Below are 21,082 nucleotides of genomic sequence, written 5' to 3'. Positions count from 1 at the left end.
AGGGTTCACAGATTCAGATCCCGGGCATGGACATACACACCACTCATCAAGCCATGCTGTGGTGGCATCCCATATACAAAACAGAGGAACATGGGCACAGATATTAACTCAGGGCTGACATTCCTCAACAAAAAGGGCAAGATTGGCTTTGACAAAGGAGCTGAGAACATACAATGGAGAAAGGAAAGTCTCTTCAATAAATGGTGCCAGGAACACTGGATAGCCACATGCAAAAGACTCGAAGTTCACGATACAGAAAAATTAACTCGAAATGGATCAACAGGGCCAGCCCTGTGGCTTAGTGGTTAAGTGCGCACACTCCACTACTGGCAGCCCGGGTTCAGATCCCGGGCGCACGCCGACGCACCGCTTCTCTGGCCATGTTGGGGCCGCATCCCACATACAGCAACTAGAAGGCTGTGCAACTATGACATACAACTATCTACTGGGGCTTTGAGGGGAAGGGAAAAAAAAAAATGTATCAACGACTTGACGGTAAGACCTGAAACTGTAAAACTCCTAGAAGAAAATATAGGCAGTACACTCTTTAACATCAGTCAGAGGGATCTTTTCGAATTCCATGTTTTCTCAGACAAGGGATACAAAAGAAAAAATGAACAAGTGGGACTTCATCAGACTAAAGAGCTTCCACAAAGCAAAGGAAACCAGGATCAAAATGAATAGACAACCCACCAGCTGGGAGAAACTACTTGCAAATCATACATCCGACAAGGGATTAACCTCCATAATATATAAAGAATTCACACAATGGAACAACAAACAAACAAACAACTGGATCAAAAAATGAGCAGAGGATACGAGGAGACATTTTTCCAAGGAAGATATACAGATGGCCAATAAGCACATGAAAGGATGTTCAACATCACTAATCATCAGGGAAATGCAAATCAAAACAACACTAAGATATCACCTTACACCCGGGAGAATGGCTGTAATCACCAAGACAAAAAAATAACAAACACTGGAGTGGCTGTAGAGAAAAGGGAACCCTCAGTCACTGCTGATGGGAATGCAAAGTGGTGCAGCCTCTATGGAAAACAGTATGGAGAGTCCTCAAAAAATTAAGAATACAAATGATCCAGCTATCTCACTACTGGGTATTTATCCAAAGAACTTGAAATCAACAATCCAAAGACACTTATGCACCCCTATGTTTACTGCAGCAGTATGCACTACAGCCAAGAAGTGGAAGCAACCCCAGTGTCCCTCAGCTGATGAATGGATGAAGATGTGGTATATATGTACACAATGGAATACTACTCAGCCATAAAAAAACACAAAGACGTCCGGTTTGCAACAACATAGATGGACCTGGAGAGTATTACGTTAAGCGAAATAAGCCAGACAGAGAAAGACAAACACAATATGATTTCACTCATATGTGGAAATTAAACTAACACATGGACAGAGAGAACAGCCTGGTGGTTACCAGGGGGAAGAGGGACGGGGTATCGGCATAAGAGGTGAAGGGGCGCATTTAAATAGTGACTAAGAAACAATAATGTACAACTAAAATTTCACAATGTTATAAACCATTATGAAATCAATTTAAAAAAAAGAGGAAGATTGGCAACAGATGTTAGCTCAGGGCCAATCTTCCTCACCCAAAAAAATAAAATCAGTAAGGATATACAAACAAATGATAATAACCAGAACAATTATGAAAAAAGAATAAAGTTGGATGATACTACCTGATTTTAAACCTTAGTATAATTAAGAAAGTACAGGATTGGGGTTGACGTCAGCAGCATGGTGGAGTGAGCTTTCCTGTAAACTCTTCCCAGATAAGATACAACAAAAAGGACATTCACATACCAACAAAGGACACTCACACCACACAGAAGGACACCTAAACAACCCATGCAGACACACATCTGAGAGTGGACGTGTTGGAGCCCCAGGAAGAAGTAGGGAAAGGTATGGAGAAATCCTCCCCGACCCCATTCGATTGGTGGCTTGGGTCAGAGCAACTCCCAGAGACGTGGGGGAGGGGCGACCCTCTCTGGGAAAACTGTCACTCTCCAAGTTCTCTCACAGCCTGTGGGAAATTCCCACAAGGAGGAATTGGAACTGTTGCAGGGATGCCGTAAACATCTGAGCACCCCAGGAGAGCAGATAGTGAGGTAAGAACCAGAAGCCCCTGGGATCGGACAGGCAAAAGAGAGAGCCCCTCCACCCCGCAATGCAGCTCAGCTGGTCAGTCAGAGCAGTCGTGGAACACGACTCAGGATACACAGCGCTTGACCTCTACCCAGTGGCAGCAGGTGGAAACTGCAACCAGATATCGTTAGGATGAGGAACCACAAGCCAAATACAGCAGGCACGATGCAAAAATACATTAAATTGCCAGACCAGAAGGAAAATAACAAGCACCCAGAAATCAAGTGTGAAGGCACAAGAATTTATAACCTAAATGACAAAGAATTCAAAATAGCTATGATGAAAAGGCTCAATGAATTACAAGAAAACACAGATAAACAATTCAACGAGATAAGGAATTTCTTCACAAAAGAGACTGAAACCACAAAGAAAAACCAATCAGTACTGTTGGAGATGAAAAACACAATGGAGGAGATAAAGGAAAATCTGGAATCTTTAAAGAACAGAGCTGACAATATGGAGGAAAGAATTAGCATTAATGTGGAAAGGAATGCAGAAATGCTCCAGATGGAGGAGGATAGAGAACTAAGACTAAAAAGAAACAAAGAAATTCTCCGAGAAATATCTGACTCAATTAGAAAATGCAACGTAAGAATTATAGGTATTCCTGAGGGAGAAGAGAGGGAAAAAGGAACAGAGAGCCTATTCAAGGAAATAATAGCTGAGAACTTCCCAAATCTGGGGAAGGAGCTGGAGATACTAGTAAATGAAGCCAATAGGTCACCTAAATATATCAACAGGAAAAGACCCTCGCCAAGGCATATAGTAGTAAAGCTGGCAAAAGTCAAAGACAAAGAAACAATATTAAGGGCAGCTAGACAAAAACAAAAAATAACGTACAAAGGAATTCCCATCAGGCTCTCAACAGATTTCTTAACAGACTTTAAAGGCTAGGAGAGACCGGAATGATATATTCAAAATCCTGAAAGACAAAAACTTTCAGCCAAGAATATTCTATCCACCGAAAATATCTTTCAAATACGATGGAGAAGTGATAACCTTCCCAGATAAACAAAAGCTAACGGAGTTTATGGCCACAAGACCTCCACTACAAGAAATGCTCAAGAAGGCCCTCATGGCTGGAAAAAAAAAAAAAAGGGAATACAAAGCTTGAAGCAGGGAGAAAAATAGGTAGACAAAATCAGAAAAATAGTAGCTCTTTATCAGAATAGGTTAGCAACCACTTAAATACCAAAATCAAAGAACAAAGGAAGGGGGGCCAGCGTGGTGGCACGATTAAGCGCGTGCACTCCACTGTGGCGGACCAGGGTTTGCTGGTTCGGATCCCGGGCGCGCACCGACGCACTGCTTGTCGAGCCATGCTGTGGTGGCGTCCCATATAAAGTAGAGGAAGATGGGCATGGATGTTAGCCCAGGGCCAGTCTTCCTCAGAAAAAAAGAGAAGGATTGGCATCAGACCTTAGCTCAGGGCTGATCTTCCTCACAAAAAAAAAAAAAAAACAAAGGAAGGAAAACACCAAAAATAAATATAACCTCATCACTTTAAACACACACCCAGAACAAAAGACGGAATACGTTGTGACAAGAATAACTTAGATGGGGAAGAGGAAAGAAATCAAATAGACTTAGTCTAAGGAAATAAGAGGTCATCAGATAATGGACTATGTCATCCAGGGGGTTTTTTACAAAAACCTCAAGCTAACCACTAAACAAATAATTAGAACAGAATAATTAGAACATACAATAAAAAGAGAAAACTAAAAGAATCATCAGACAGAACTACCAAACTGAATTGGTAATCTGAAACACACGGGACAAGAAACAAAGAAAATGCAAAAGAACCAGAAAATAAGCAATAAAACAGCAACATTAGGCCCTCACATATCAACAATCACACAACAACATGCTGCCTCCAGGAAACACATCTCAGCTCTAAAACAAACACAGGCTCACAGTGAAAGGATGGAAGACAATACTCCAAGCTAATGGCAAACAAAATAATGCAGGTGTTGCCATGCTCATATCAGACAAAGTAGACTTCCAGATAGAACAGGTTAAGAGAGACAAAGAGGGACAATACACAATGATAAAAGGAACTCTCCACCAAGAAGACACACCAATTATAAATATATATGCACCCAACATATGAGCACCAAAGTATATAAAGCAACTATTAACAAACCTAAAATGAGATATTAACAACAAGACAATAACAGTAGGGGATCTTAATACCTCACTTACATCAATGGATAGATCATCCAGACAAAAAGTCAATAATGAAACAGTGGACTTAAACGAAAAACCAGACAAGATGGACCTATAGACATACAGAGAGCACTCCATCCAAAAACAGCTGACAACACATTCTTCTCAAACACGTATGGAACATTCTCAAGGACAGACCATATGCTGGGAAACAAGGCAAGCCTCAATAAATTTAAGAAGATTGAAATCATAACAAGCATCTTCTCAGACCATAATGCTATGAAACTAGAAATCAACTACAAGAAAATGACTGGGAAAGTGACAAAGATGTGGAGATTAAACATGCTACTGAACAACCAATGGATCGCTGAAGAAATTAAAGGAGAAATCAAAATATATCTAGAAACAAATGAAAATTAAAATATGCCATACCAACTCATATGGGATGCAGCAAAAGCGGTCCTGAGAGGGAAACTCATAGCAACACAGGCCCAAACAAGAAATATCCCCAATAAACAATCTTAAATTATGCCTAAGAGAACTAGAACAAGAACAAACAGGGGCGGCCTGGTGATGCAAGCGGTTAAGTGCACGCATTCTGCTGCAGCGGCCCTGGGTTCGCCGGTTCGGATCCCAGCGCGCACAGACGCACCGCTTGGCGAGCTATGCTGTGGCAGCATCCCATATAAGGTGGAGGAAGATGGGCACGCATGTTAGCCCAGGGCCAGTCTTCTTGAGCAAAAAGAGGAGGATTGGCAGATGTTAGCTTAGGGCCGATCTTACTCACGAGAAAAAAAAAGAAGAAGAACAAACAAAGCCCAAAGTCAGCAGAAGAAGAAAAATAATAAAAATTAGAGCAGAAATAAATGAAATTGAAACCAAAAAAAGAGTAGAAAGCATCAATGAAGAGCTGGTTCTTTGAGAAGATAAACAAAATTGACAAACTCTTAGCCAGACTCACTAAGAAAAAAAGAGAAGGCTATCACCATTCACAAAAATTAACTCAAAATGGATCAAAGACCTGAAGGTGAGACCTGAAACTATAAAACTCATAGAAGAAAATATAGGCAACACACTATTTGACATTGGTTTTAAAGGAATCTTTTCGGATGACATGCCTACCCAGACTAGGGAAACTAAAGAAAAAATAAACAAGTGGGACTTTATCAGATTAAAGAGCTTTTATAAGACAAATGAAACCAGAATCAAGATGAACAAACAACCAACCAGCTGGGAGAGAATATTTGCAAAACATACATCTGACAAGGGGTTGATCTCCATAATATATAAAGAACTCACACAATTGAACAACAAAAAAACAAACAACCCAATCAAAAAATGGGCAGAGGAAATGAACAGACACTTCTCCAAGGAAGATATACAGATGGCCAATAGGCACATGAAAAGATGCTCAACATCACTAATCATCAGGGAAATGCAAATCAAAACAACACTAAGATACCACCTCACGCCTGTTAGAATGGCTAAAATCACCAAGACAAAAAACAACAAATGTTGGAGAGGATGTGGAGAAACAGGAACCCTCATACACAGCTGGTGGGAATGCAAATTGGTGCAGCCTCTATGGAAAACGGTATGGAGATTCCTCAAAGAATTAAAAATAGAGATGCCCTATGATCCAGCCATCCCACTACTGGGAATCTATCCAACGAACCTGAAATCAACAATCCAAAGAGGCTTATGCACCCCTATGTTCATTGCAGCATTATTCACCATAGCCAAGAAGTGGAAGCAACCTAAATGTCCCTCGACTGACGATTGGATTAAGAAAATGTGGTATATATATACAATGGAATACTACTCAGCCATAAAAAAAGACAAAATCGTCCCATTTGCAACAACATGGATGGGCCTGGAGCGTATTATGTTAAGTGAAATAAGCCAGAAAGAGAAAGACAAACACTGTATGATCTCACTCATATGTGGAATATAAACCAACACATGGACAGAGAAAACTGTACTGTGGTTACCAGGGGCAGTGGGGGTGGGGGGTGGGCACAAGGGGTGAAGGGAGTCATATATGTGGTGATGGACAAACAAAAATGTACAACCCAAAATTTCACAATGTTAGAAACCATTAAAACATCAATAAAAAAAAAAAAAAAAAAGAAGGATCAAATAAATAAATTAGAAATGATAGAGGAGAAGTTACAGTGGATACCACAGAAATACAAAGGATTATAAGAGAATACTATGAAAAACGATATACCCACAAATTGGACAATCTAGAACAAATGGATAAATTCTTAGACTCATACAACCTCCCAAAACTGAACCAAGAAGAAAGAGAGAATCTGAATAGACCACTCACAAGGAAAGAAATTAAAACAGTTACCAAAAACCTCCCAAAAATAAAAGTCCAGGACCAGATAGCTTCTCCAGAGAATTTAATACAGATCCTTCTCAAACTATTCCAAAAAACAGAGGAAGATGGAACACTTCATGACACATTTTATGAGGCCAACATCACCCTGATACCAAAGCCAGACAAGGACAATACGAAGAAGGAAAATTACAGGCTAGTATCTCTGATGAACATACAGATAAAAATCCTCAGCAAAATATTGGCAAACTGAATACAGCAATATGTTCAAAAGACCATACACCATGATCAAGTGGGATTTATACCAGGACACAGTGACGGTTCAACATTTGTGAATCAATCAACGTGAAACACCACATTACCAAAACGAGGAATAAAAACCACATGATCATCTCAATAGATGCAGAGAAGGCATTTGACAAGATCCAATATCCATTTATGATAAAAACTTTCAACAAAACGGGTATAGAAAGAAAGTACCTCAACATGATAAAGGCCATTTATGACAAACCCACGGCCAACATCATACTCAATGGGGAAAGTCTGAAAGCCATTACTCTGAGAACAGGAACAAGACAAGTGTGCCCACTCTTGCCACTCTGATTCAACACAGTACTGGAGGTTTTGGCCAGAGCAATTAGGCAAGAAAAAGGAATAAAGGGAATCCAAACAGGCAACAAAGAAGTGAAACTTGCACTGTTTGTAGATGACATGATTTTATATATAGAAAACCCTAAAGAATCCATTGGAAAACTATTAGAAAGGGCCGGCCAGGTGGCTTAGTGGTTAAGTGCATGCGCCCCACTGCTGGCGGCCCGGGTTCGGATCCCGGGCGCACACCAATGCACTGCTTCTCCGGCCACGCTGAGGCCATGTCCCACATACAGCAACTAGAAGCATGTGCAACTATGACATACAACTATCTACTGGGGCTTTGGGGGAAAAAATAAATAAATAAATAAAATTATTTAAAAAAAAAAAACTATTAGAAATAATCAACAACTACAGCAAAGTCGCAGGGTACAAAATCAACCTATAAAAATCAGTTGCATTTCAGTATGTTAATAACGAACTAACAGAAAGAGAACTCAAAAAGATAATAACATGTACAATCGCAACAAAAAGAATAAAATATCCAGGAATAAATCTAACCAAGGAGGTGAAAGACCTATACAATGAAAACTTAAGACATTATTGAAATAAATTGATGATGACATAAAGAAATGGAAAGATATCCCATGCACATGGATCAGAACAATAAACATAGTTAAAATGTCTATATTACCTAAAGCAATCTACAGATAATGCAATCCCAATCAGAATCCCAATGACATCCTTCACAGAAATGGAACAAAGAATACTAAAATTCATATGGGGCTACAAAAGACCCCAAATAGCTAAAGCAATACTGAAAAAAAAGAACAAAGCTGGAGGCATCACAATTCCTGACTTCAAAACATACTACAAAGCAATAGTAATCAAAACAGCATGGTACTGGTACAAAAACAGACACACAGATCAACAGTACAGAATTGAAAGCCCAGAGATAAAACCACACAATTACAGACAGCTAATCTTTCACAAAGGAGCTAAGAACTACAATGGACAAAGGGAAGTCTCTTCAATAAATGGTGCTGGGAAAACTGGACAGCCACATGCAAAAGAATGAAAGTAGACCATCTGCTATAGCCATTCACAAAAATTAACTCAAAATGGATCAAAGACCTGAAAGTGAGACCTGAAACTATAAAGCTCCTACAAGAAAATATAGGCAATACACTATTTGACATTGGTCACAAAGGAATCTTTTCGGATGCCACGTCTATTTGGACAAAGGAAACTAAAGAAAAAATAAGCAAGTGGGACTTCATCAGATTAAAGAGCTTCTACAAAGCAAATGGAACCAGGATCAAAATGAATAGACAACCCACCAGCTGGGAGAAAATATTTGCAAAACATATATCCAACAAGGGGTTAATCTCCTTAATATATAAAGAACTCACACAACTGAACAACAAAAAAAACAAACAACTCAATCAAAAAATGGGCAAAGGATATGAAGAGACACTTCTCCAAAGAAGTTATACAGAAGGCCAACAGGCATATGAAAAGATGTTCAACATCACTAATCATCAGGGAAATGCAAATCAAAACAACACTAAGATATCACCTTACACCCATTAGAATGGCTATAATCACCAAGACAAAAAACAATAAATGTTGGAGAGGATGTGGAGAATCAGGAAGCCTCATTCACTCTTGGTAGGAATGCAAACTGGTGCAGCCGTATGGAAAACAGTATGGAGATTCCTCAAAAAATTAAAAATAGAAATACCCTATGATCCAGCTATTCCACTACTGGGAATCTATCCAACAAATCTGAAATCAACAATCCAAAGAGGCTTATGCACCCTTATGTTCACTGTAGCACTATAACCAAGAAGTGGAAGCAACCCAAGTGTCCCTCGACTGATGACTGGATAATGAAGATGCAGTTTATATATACGATGGAATACTACTCAGCCATAAAAAAAGACAAAATCGTCCCATTTGCAACAACATGGATGGACCTGGAGATTATCATGTTAAGTGAAATATGCCAGAGAGAGAGAAACAAACACTGCATGATTTCACTCATATGTGGAATACAAACTAATACACAGACAGGGAGAACCGTATGGCCGTTACCAGGGGCAAAGGGGTTGGGGGGTCAGTACAAAGGGTGAAGGGAGGCATGTATATGGTGACTAACAATAATGTACAACCAAACTTTCACAATGTTATAAACTATTAAGACATCAATAAAAAAAAAATGGAAGTACAGTATTGGTATAATAGACATACTGATGAATGAAACACAAAAGAGAGTGAAGATTTTTTTCCTAGACCTTTTGTTTGTTTTGTTTTTTTGTGAGGAAGACCAGCCCTGAACTAACATCCGACAGCAATCCTCCTCTTTTTTTTGTTGTTGTTGAGGAAGATTGGCCCTGGGCTAACAACTGTGCCCATCTTCCTCTACTTTATATGGGAGGCTGCCACAGCATGGCTTTACAAGCGGTGCGCTGGTGCACACCTGGGATCCGAACCTGTGAACCCTGGGCCGCCGAATCGGAGCATGCGCACTTAACTGCTGTGCCACCGGGCCGGCACATTTCCTAGATTGTTGATAAAGGGAAAAGGTAACAAAGGGGAAATTATAGTCTTTTCAATTAATGGTGCTGGAACAACTAGATATCTATGTGGAAAAAAATGAATTGTTACCTCACATCACACTCAAAATGAATCACAGGTACAAATAAAGTTATAAAAGTTCTCAAGAAAACATGAGAAAAGCTTTGCTACCTTAGAAAAGTCAAAGATTTCATACAAAGATACAAAAAGCACAAACCATAAAACAATTGATAAACTATACTTCACAAAATATAAAAACTTCTGCTCTTTGAAGAACACTATTAAGAAAATTAAAAAAGCAGCTGCACACTGGGAGAAATAGTCATAGTACAGACCCATACCCAGATACGTTAATTCAGTAAGATGAACCACCCAATTAACAAACCAGCAAAAAATTTCAACAGACACTTCACAAAAGACATAAAAATAGCCAAAAAGCACATGAAAAGATGCTCATCATTAGCCATTCAGAAAAGAAAACTCAAACCATAATGAGACACCCCTATACTTACTAGAATATCTAAAAGACTTAAAATATCAAGTGTTGGTGAGGATGTGGAGCAACTAGAACTCGCTCATTCATTGCTGGTGGGAATGTAAAATGGTACAACCATTTTGGAAAACAATTTGGCAGTTTCTTATAAAGATGATCATATGGCTATTTACCCCTAAATATTACCCAAGCCACAATAAAGTATATTGTTCACAAAAAGCCTTGTACACAAATGTTCATAATAGCTTTATTCAAGGTGGCCAGTAGGGGCCGGCCTGGTGGTGCAAACAGTTAAGTGTGCGCGCTGTGCTGCTGCAGCCCGGGGTTCGCCAGTTGTGATCCCGGGGGCGCACCAACGCACCGTTTGTCAAGCCATGCTGTGGCGGCGTCACATATAAAGTAGAGGAAGATGGGCATGGATGTTAGCCCACGGCCAGTCTTCCTCAGCAAAAAGAGGACAATTGGCAGATTTTAGCTCAGGGCTGATCTTCCTCCAAAAAAAAAAAAAAAAATTGCCAGTGGTTGGAAGCACCTTGAACGTCCACCCACAGGTCACTGGACAAACTATGGTTACAATGGAATACAACTCAGCCATAAAAAGGAACAAAATACTAATACAATGACATGAATAAACTCTCATAAACATTATGCTAAGCAAAAGAAAACAGACACAAAAGAGTACATACTATATGATTTCATTTATATGAAATACCAGAAAAGACGAAACTAATTTATAGTAGAAATATCAATAACTGTGTAGGACAGGGATAAGGGGTGGGGAATAACTGCAAAGGGCACAAAGGAACTTTGGTTGAATGATGGAAATGTTCTGCATCTTCATTGTGGTGGTAGGTTACATGAGTACATACGTTTGTTAAAACTCATTGAGCTCTACATTTAAAATTTGGTGTATTTTAAGGTATGTAAATTATACCTCAAAGTTCATTAAAACGTCATTCATTTGTTACTTCAATTTAAAATTTTCCTTTTCATATAACATTCAGTTAAGTTGAATGAAAATCATAACATTCCTGAGAAACATTCCTGAGATTCAAGTATGAATCAATACACTAAAGTCTGAAGAAAGTATGACATCTGACTCCTAGAGGTAGACAAAAATTCCTTATTTATATTTATTATTTACTCAACACCTACTTACCATATGCCAAGACAGTCTCAACTAAAAGACAAGATAGACGTCCAAAACAGAGAGATGCCCATATATAACTGCATAGAAGAATGACAAGATGTTTAAAACTTACGTTGTTAGCAAGAACGCCCCATCACCACATCTTTCCAGAGCTTTTCGTGCAGGAGGTTTTGCTGCAAATTCTACAAAACCTTTTCCTGTAGCTCTACCACGATCATCCACAACCACAACGGCTTTCTCTACTGGACCAAACTGGGAAAATGCTTGCTCTAGAAGCTCATTGGAAACAACTGGAGAAAGGTTCTTGACAGTTAGGGCTGCTCCATGTGTAGCAAAACGAATTCGGAGAGGTCTGCTCTTCAAAATGGTGCCATCCAGCTCTGCTTTTGCAATTTCAGCCAGTGTTCTGGATTCCTTTTTAGGAGGAAAAATCACTTTTTAAAGATTATAGTAACACAAAAAATTTAAAATAGTGGCTTGTTTCTAGGGAGGAGAGCTGAGTGGCTTTAGGAAACGACTGATAGGGTCACTTTGTTTTTGTGTCTTCCAATTTTGGTATAGCATGTATTTTACGAATTATTCAAAGGTAAGTAGTTTTAAACATTTTAAGTAGAAAGTCCCAATCCCAATGTCCTGACTTCACTTAAAGATTATCTGCTCACAAATGAATTACCAGCAATTAAATATTCAAAGCAACATCTTTTTTAAATCTCCTACATATATTAAAAGAAATACACAATTACTTTTTGAGACCAAGTACCCGTTACTAAAAACTATTATTGAAAACAGAATAATTCTCTATACACTCCATGTTTTTGATATTTATATCTTAATAAAACACACCACCTACCCCATGCCAGACAAATCACCTTTCCTTTTTATTTCCATTTCTCTTTTATATTACCTGTAAAAACCACTATCAGGTGTTGTTGACCACTTCTCCTGAGATGCCTTCATGGGCTATACATTTCTCACCATTATATTGAGAGAAGCAAACACACACATTCATGGGTTATCAGAGTTCTCTCCATTATCTAGAGAAGCAAGTGCACAAGCGCTTATTATAAACCAGAAAATATGTTCATTGCTGAAATCACAAGATAAGAGAACTTCTTTTTTTTCTGTGTGTGAGGAAGCTCAGCCCTGAGCTAACATCGATTGCCAATCCTCTTTTTTTTCCCTTTTTCTCCCCAAAGCCCCAGTAGACAGTTGTATGTTATAGTGGCACATCTTTCTAGTTGCTCTATGTGGGACGCTGCCTCAGCATGGTCGGACAAGCGGTGCATCGGTGCGCGCCCGGGATCCGAACCCGGGCCGCCAGTAGCATAGCACACGCACTTAACCGCTAAGCCACGGGGCCCGCCCCGAGAACTTCCTTCTTGAAGAATTCAAGTTGGTATACAGTACAGACATCTAAAACAATCAACAATAAACTGGTAAATTTAATACAGGTATATTCTTCTTGTGTTGTGAGAACTCTCCAGGGAGGTTAAAAGAAGCTTTACATGCATTTCTAAGAAGTGTCCAAATACACTGTCTTATGAAAAAAGTCTTAAGGTCACAATCTCTTTATTCAATCCCTAAAATGTTCACAACAACTTTATAATTTTATTTATTTATTTTTCCCCCCAAAGCCCCAGTAGATAGTTGTATGTCATAGCTGCACGTCCTTCTAGTTGCTGTATGTGGGACGCGGCCTCAGCATGGCCGGAGAAGGAGTGAGCTCGGTACACGCCCGGGGTCCGAACCCGGGCCGCCAGCAGCAGAGCGCGCGCACTTAACCACTAAGCCATGGGGCTGGCCCACGACAACTTTAAATTACTGCACTTGGGCAAAAATCTATCTATAGAACTAATTTTACAAAGACAAATGAATCTAACCTTTTATATTCAGACATGCAAAATGGTCATTTTATTACTCGCAGTAGTAGTAGTACCAACAAACATCGAATATCTAACAAGGGACAGGTCCCTTGTACCTAATACATTACATAATCCAACAACTCTGAGGTAGATTTTAGGAATGGAGTCTTGAATTAAAATACTGTCAGGTAAGGGCCGGCCTGGTGGTGTAGTGGTTAAGTCCACTTTGGCGGCCCAGGGTTTGCGGGTTCAGATCCCACGCATGGGCTGACGTACCGCTTATGAAGCCATGCTGTGGCAGGCATCCCACATAGAAAGCAGAGGAAGATGGGCAACAGATGTTAGCCCAGGGCCAATCTTCCTCAGCAAAAAGAGGAGGATCACCAACAGATGTTAGCTCAGGGCTGATCTTCCTCACAAAAAAAAAAAAAAGAGAATGATGGAAGGATGGAGGGAGAGAGAAGAACAGATATGTGAAAAAACATACATAAAATTTAACTGTAGAATCTAGGAGGTGGGTATACGGATATTCATTTCAATATGTCTGAAATTTTTCATAATAAAACGTTTCACGGCAATGGGATAGACAGCCTGGTGAGGACTTTGTAAAACCGAAAAGTGTTTCTAGAAGGCATCCCCTGCTCAGATTCAGTCAGATACATTCACAATGTCACATATTTTGTTTTTTCCAAGGGAAGCAGAAAGTCTCAATTTTTATGTTAAATTAAGTATTTGTTACTATTGGCAACAAATTCAACTTTTAATACTTTTCGGGCCAAATAAAATGTTTATATACTGTCAGGAACTTCCAATGCTACAATCCCTTTTCAAAGTTTATACTTCTCATGGTTTTAAATGGTTCTACATCAGGATTTCTCAACCTCAGCGCTACTGACATTACGGGCAAGATAATTCTTGATGAAGGGGGCTGCCCTGTGCATTGTAGGATGTTTATGCCAGGACAATGACCCCCCAGTTTTGACAACCAAAAATGTCTTCAGACATTGTCAAATGTCCCCTGGGAAGCAAAATCACCCCATTTGAGACCACTGCTCTAAATGCATACTGAAGTATCTGTAAAAAATCAATTAAAATTATGTATTTGAAATGAAATCGAAGATTTCTTTACTTCATGCCTCAGAATAATAATAATAACTTTTACCTAGTTACTATATGCCAGCTATTCATTATACTATATGTATACTCTATAATATATATATGCATACGTATGTGTATATATATTATACGATATACGTGCATTATCTTTCATTATCCTCACCAACAATCTCATGAAGTGGGTTTTGTTACTAACCTCAACTCATATATGGGGGAAACGGGCCCAGAGAGGTTGAAGTAACTTGCCCAATATCACACTGCAAATGCTGATCCGAATCTATACAGAATTCACAATCTCTACCAATATACCACAAATCCTGCCTTCTAGGTGGTGTCCCTGCAATCACTCTGCATAAAAAGCAAAACTGTAGGTTCTTAACTGTAAGGCATACAAAAAAAAAAAAAAAAAACCAACAAGAAACTAACTGACTACCCCAAGATAGAGAATACTTGAACTAGGATCTAATGATTTCCAATGGACCCTTTCCAAAGGCTCTTTTCAAAGCACGTCTTTTCTCTTATTGTTAACTAGTGGTTAAAATTCCCCACTGCAGGAGTACTAAGTACAAGGAAATCCACTGACAAAAAATGGAAATAGCCTTCAAGTCAATCAATAGAGTTGATTAAGTAACTTGTAGTATTCATACTGTGAAATACAATATACTCATGAAAAACAATCTAATGACATAAAATGATGTCAAATATATTAAATGGAAAACTCAAAACATAATACAATGTGTATAGTATGGTTTGATTTCTATGGACAAATTACACAACGGTTAACAGTGATCATGTTTAGTAAGTGTATTAGGGGAAGGAAGATCTTTCACTACTGTTAAAATTGTAATTAACTTCCCTGAAACAAAAGACGACTTGAAATTATATGCTGGACAGGTCCATTAAGTCATTGTGTAATGTCTTCTCTAATATCTGAACATTCTTTAAGAAGCATATATCAGGGGCCTGCCCCGTGGCGTAGCGGTTAAGTGTGCCCACTCTGCTGCTGGTGGCCCGGGGTTCGGACCCGGGGCTCGCACCGATGCACCGCTTGTCACGCCATGCTGTGGCGGCGTCCCATATAAAGTGCAGGAAGACAGGCACAGATGTTAGCCCAGGGCCAGTCTTCCTCAGCAAAAAGAGGAGGATTGGCATGGATGTTAGCTCAGAGCTGATCTTCCTCACAAAAAAAAAAAAAGAAAAAAGAAAAAGAAGCATATATCAGGAGGCCGGCCCGTGGCTTAACGGTTAAGCGTGCGTGCTCCACTACTGGCGGCCCGGGTTCGGATCCCTGGCAGGCACCAACGCACCTCTTGTCCGGCCATGCTGAGGCCGCGTCCCACATACAGCAACTAGAAGGATGTGCAACTATGACATACAACTATCTACTGGGGCCTTAGGGAGAAAAAGGGAAAAAAGGAGGAGGATTGGCAATAGATGTTAGCTCAGAGCCGGTCTTCCTCAGCAAAAAAAAGAGGATTAGCATGGATGTTAGCTCAGGGCTGATCTTCCTCACAAAAAAAAAAAAAAAAGGAAGCAGCAGCATATATCATTACACAATTAAAAATAAAAAGCACGACGGGAGGGGGTTTAGTCCCCAATGACTAAATAAAAGTTGATTTTAACTCTTTAATTAGAACAATGGTTCTCAAACACTAGCAACCATCAGAATAACACAGAGTGCTGGTTAAAACCAAAGAAGACTGCTGGGCCTCAACCCCAAAATTTCTGATTCAGTAGATCTAGAGTGGGCCGCTATAATTTGCACTTCTGACATTCCCAGTTAATTGACGAGGTGAGACTTTTTTTGAAATGGGTATAGGGTCAGCGCTGCTAGCATGAATGGTAGGGAAAATAACTTAAGTGGACTTCTGCTTACACTCTAGAGAGATTTGAAGCTGTTGTACAGGAACCACACTTTTGTGACTCACTGCTCCAGATATCTGGTTTACTAAAGCTAAGAGCAGGGAAAAGAAAGATAAAAGCAGAAACCAAGTTCAAAAAGTAGGGAGGAAAAAGATAAAAGCAGAAACTGAGTTCAGGTCAAACTAACACCAGTTTTAACTACATTAAACTAGCTTTAAAATGCACTACACCTTTTCAGTTAATTTATCTGATCTAAATGGTCAGTAACCAGTCAATACCTAAAAAGAAGCTTTTGGGTCTAAAATTACACAAAATGTGTCCAAAATACACACACAGTGCCCTAATGTAACATGGGCTCACAATAAGAATTAGGACCTTACGAAGAACTGCCACAAGTTCTTTTCCCCACTAGTACATACTAGCAATGCTGACCCTATACCATCTCGAAAATGTTCTCACCTCATCAATTAACTGGAAAACTACAACCACCAGTCTAAGGAAATTTATTTGCATTTTAAAGATAAATTACTGAACAAGCAAAAAGTATTTCTAGAAAGAAATCAGATAAAATTATACCACTATTTTAGAGCCACTACACCACTACACACTACAACCACTATACCATTACTTATATTCAGATCAGGTAAACACTATATGATTTTCCTAAGTAGAACAAAGTACATAATAGCCAAGAAATATTTAAAGCTTCTAAATTTACCTGTTAACCACAGAGCTCAGATTAAACAGTAAAGTTATCCATAAAGTCAACTTTTGTAAACTAAATTCTACCTTCCGACTGACAAATTTTTAACATTCCTACATAAAAATTTAGAGTGATAGGTTTGGATGAGCATATTCCAAAAGAGCAGACAACAGCAGCCCTTCTCACCTCCCCATTTCATAATCCCAGAGACGTTTTTGTTTATTTTTTTATTTATTTATTTTGTGTGTGTGTGAGGAAGACCAGCCCTGAGCTAACATCCGACGCCAATCCTCCTCTTTTTGCCGAGGAAGATCGGCCCTGGGGTAACATCCGTGCCCATCTTCCTCCACTTTATATGGGACACCGCCACAGCACGGCTTGATGAGCGGTGCGTCAGTGGACACCCGGGATCCGAACCGGCGAGCCCTCAGGTCACCAAAGCGGAGCGCACGCATTTAACTGGCTGCCAAAGTTTTTTTTTTTTTTTTTTATGAGGAAGATCAGCCCTGAGCTAACATCCATGCTAATCCTCCTCTTTTTGCTGAGGAAGACCGGCTCCAGCTAACATCTATTGCCAATCCTCCTCCTTTTTTTTCCCCAAAGCCCCAGTAGATAGTTGTATGTCTTAGTTGCACATCCTTCTAGTTGCTGTATGTGGGACGCCGCCTCAGCATGGCGGGAGAAGCGGTGTGTCGGTGCACGCCCGGGATCCGAACCCGGGCCGCCAGTAGCGGAGTGCGCGCACTTAACCACTAAGCCACGGGGTCGGCCCAAAAGACGTTTTTAAAAAGAAAGGAAAAGCAACGAGCTGTACTGTCCAGTATAGTAGCCACATGTGGCTATTTAAATTTAAATTAAGAATAAATAAAATTTAAAATTCAACAATCAGCCACAATAGCCACATTTCAAGTGCTCAACAGTTACTTATGGCTAGTGGCTACCATACTGGACAGCACACATACATAGTAATTCCTCCATTTCAGAAAGTTCTATTGGATAGTGCTAACACACTAGAGGAGGAGAGATAATTAGTAACTTTAAAGATAGGAAGAAAAAAGATTTTTCCACCTCAATAAAATGTTTATTTGCTTATTTTTAAGTGTAAGGCTTCCAAAACAGAGGGAAATGCAGCCCCCTTCCACTCTTCCTCCAAAATGTCAACTTCGGAACAGACCAACATGGTGCCAGAGGCTTAAGATTATGAAAATGTTAAGTAACATGCTCTTGGAGAGTTTACTAAAAGTTACCTATAACACTTTATTGTAGAAACCTAATTTTGTTTAAGATAACTTTTGGATTTACACTAAAAATAATTTTACCAAGTGACAGGCTGTGTCTCTAATGTCCAAAAGATAATGAAACATAACTTTATGGTCAAAATGCACTGATTATTTAACTTGAATTTTAAGGAAATTTCCATGATTAATACCCTATGGAGATTTACCCTTCTCTTGAAGCCATCTAGATGTTCAAATGTTCCTAAAAAATACAGGTCATTTTATTACAACCAATTTTCTCTACATGTTAAAATTTTGCCTTGTCCACTCAGAGGAGAGGACTCCATTTGGAAAGTTAAAGTTCCACTAATAAAGCTTCCACAAACTGCAACGAACATAAAATTTAAGGGTCAAACTGGAAAGACAACATACACACACGTCACTTATTTGTGTAAAAATGTCTCCCCCTAAGCAAGGCGTTTTGCTGGGAAAAAATCCAGCATCTAAATATGAATTGCAATAATGCTGTATAACTTGACACTGATGGAATTCACCACAAAGCACACAGCAAAACCTAACAAAGTATATATTTCGTCCTCTAAGTGTAAACCCTCACTGTCCAAATTTTTAAAAACATGAGATGCACAATTTTTGCATGGTATTGGAAAGCTTTAATATTAAGATTAAAAAGGAGTAAAACATACACTATTCTAGTATTAAAATGCATAAATAAAATATAAAATAGTGTATAATTCATCCTTTCCCCCCGAAAACGTGAAAACCTCCAGAATGTTGGGGGGAGGGCCCGACACACAGTAGATTAGATACCTGACAATTGAACACCGTCCCAATATTGCAGTGTGGGGACCCAGGCAGTTTAAGGTAAACGGCGGGCTGCGGGGAGGTGAGAAATAACGTGGTTTACCGTTAGACTCACGGAAGTCTGGGTGAAACCAAGGAGACGACGGGGGCAATGTTTTAAGACGCGAGTCCGCTGGTCGGTCCTCCATGCCCAGGGAAATTTCTGGCGGGACCGAAGCTTCCGGCCCACGTTCATATCCAGGTCATTTCCCTTAGAGCAGTTTGGCCTGGAAGACTCCTCAGCCCAACGCCGTGCCCGCCCGTAGCCTTCCCGGGGCCGGCCACCTCACCGTCCGGGGTGGGCCACCGTAACCCGCCGAACGCGGCCCGCGAATGGGAACGGCGAGCCAGCCGCCGGGCGGGAGAGGACGGCCGCCGGGCGGGGGGCGGGGCGCCGCGGCCGGCTCTCCTCGCGGCCCAGGCGGGACACTCACCAAACGGATGAAGCCGAAGCCGCGGTCCCGGTTGATGAAGACCTCGCTGGGCTCGCCGTAGCGCTCGAAGAGCCTCTTGAAGTCCTCCTCGGTGATGTCCGTGGGCAGATTGCCCACGAAGAGGCGGCAGCGCTGCGTGTACGTCTTTTCACCCGGCTTGAGGAAGCTCTTGATGTCGATGGTGAAGCCCATCTCCTCGTCCGGGTGCTCCTCCGGGGGCGCGGGCGGCGCCGGCTCACCGGACAGCGCGAGCGCCATGGCGGCCGCCGCCTCGCTCTCCCCCGCCGCCGACTCGAGAGCGCGAAGGCGGGCCGGGTTCTTCTCGATGCGTACTTGCTTCAGGTTTCCTCTTAACATCATCTCCGTGAGTTCCCTGCCGACACAGGCCTGCAGCTATAGCTGCGCTCTGTGTATACTCTGTGGATGGAGTAAGGATGGAGAAAGAAGGCGGCGAGATCGCCAATCTATCAGCCCTGCCTGCCGAGACTCAGCGCCGGCAGCAGCTGCACATTCAAAATGGCGCTGCTACAGGCCGCAGTCAGAAGAGACGCCGACTGCGAGTCCCGCCCCTCGGCCAAGGCCGGAGCCGGAGCCAACGCGCCTGCGCACTCTTGGCGCAAACGGCGCCTCAGCGAGCAAGCGCATGCGCACAACATTGCAAGCGTTACCGGTCCAAGCCCTCTGATAGGCTCAGAGAAATGCGGTTTCCCGTCCCCCGTAGTTACAGACTGTTGGTTGTACTTACCGGAAAAGTTGTGTGGTGTGTGCTGCAGTGTGTGAAAATACCGTGACTTGGGGAACATCCATGTTCTTTTAGCTATCCAGTTCAATTTTCAACAACTACAGGAAAATCAGAACCTGCAAGCAATACACAGAACTGAATAACAAGATATTTCCCAATAATTGAAACAAGTAAAAACATTTTTTCTGCCCGTTTCAAGAGCAAGGTTTTTATTATATTTCCTAATGAAACAATCCAATTCTATAAAATAATTGTGCTGTTGATTATTCACGTCAGAGAAGGATTCCATGAAATTGCTTATGCAAGTCGTACAACCGGACCATGAACTCCTATGGACCATACTCTATGACAAGGGTCAAAGTTTTCTGTAAAGAGCCAGATTGCAAATATTTTAAGTTTTGCAAGCCATATAATGTGTACTGTGGGGGAAGAGGGAGAATGCCCCTCTGCCCTTTCCCTTAAGGTTCTTATGGCTGGCCAAATAATTAACAAGACAGGTTAGCAGGAGAAAATAATACCAAGTTTAATAACCTGTATACCTGGGAGAAAGCAGGGACACTGCGTTTCTCAACACAATAGCAGAAATTCTCTTCTTAAATACTATGTTCAGCCAAAGACAAAGAAGGATGTTGGGGGTGGGGGCAGTCAGTTACAGGAGATTACCACTAAAGCACTGTAAACAAGAGTAAGGTTATTATGCAGATTTAAGGCCTCACTTTCCACATTAAGTTTCTAGAAATGAGGCCATCCCCCCTCTTCCCAAAACATAGAGGGAGATA

At 40.7% G+C, this 21,082-nt stretch overlaps 1 protein-coding gene across 2 annotated transcripts in view; it reads right to left on the bottom strand.

Annotated features, from left to right (window-relative positions):
• PSPC1 (paraspeckle component 1) overlaps positions 1 to 20,397 on the bottom strand; it is an 83,484-nt gene extending 63,087 nt beyond the window's left edge. The window contains exons 1-3 of one of the 2 annotated variants that reach the window (XM_087436357.1): positions 20,307 to 20,397; positions 19,562 to 19,978; positions 11,618 to 11,919 (exon numbers count right to left, since the gene is read on the bottom strand). In XM_087436357.1, the coding sequence (XP_087292483.1) occupies positions 11,618 to 11,919; positions 19,562 to 19,921 (662 nt within the window). In that variant the 5' untranslated portion in view covers positions 19,922 to 19,978; positions 20,307 to 20,397. Of the gene's footprint in view, positions 1 to 11,617; positions 11,920 to 19,561; positions 20,082 to 20,306 lie in introns of those variants that run through there. The other variant, XM_014791198.2, reaches the window with a different exon arrangement.
• Between the last annotated feature and the right edge of the window lie 685 nt (positions 20,398 to 21,082).

Source organism: Ceratotherium simum, chromosome 10, assembly GCF_057802395.1.
Source record: "Ceratotherium simum simum isolate JZ-2026a chromosome 10, ASM5780239v1, whole genome shotgun sequence".
Taxonomy (NCBI): Eukaryota; Metazoa; Chordata; class Mammalia; order Perissodactyla; family Rhinocerotidae; genus Ceratotherium; species Ceratotherium simum.
The sequence above is the reverse complement of the archived record's forward strand: the minus strand, read 5'-3'. Positions and strand labels throughout refer to the sequence as shown.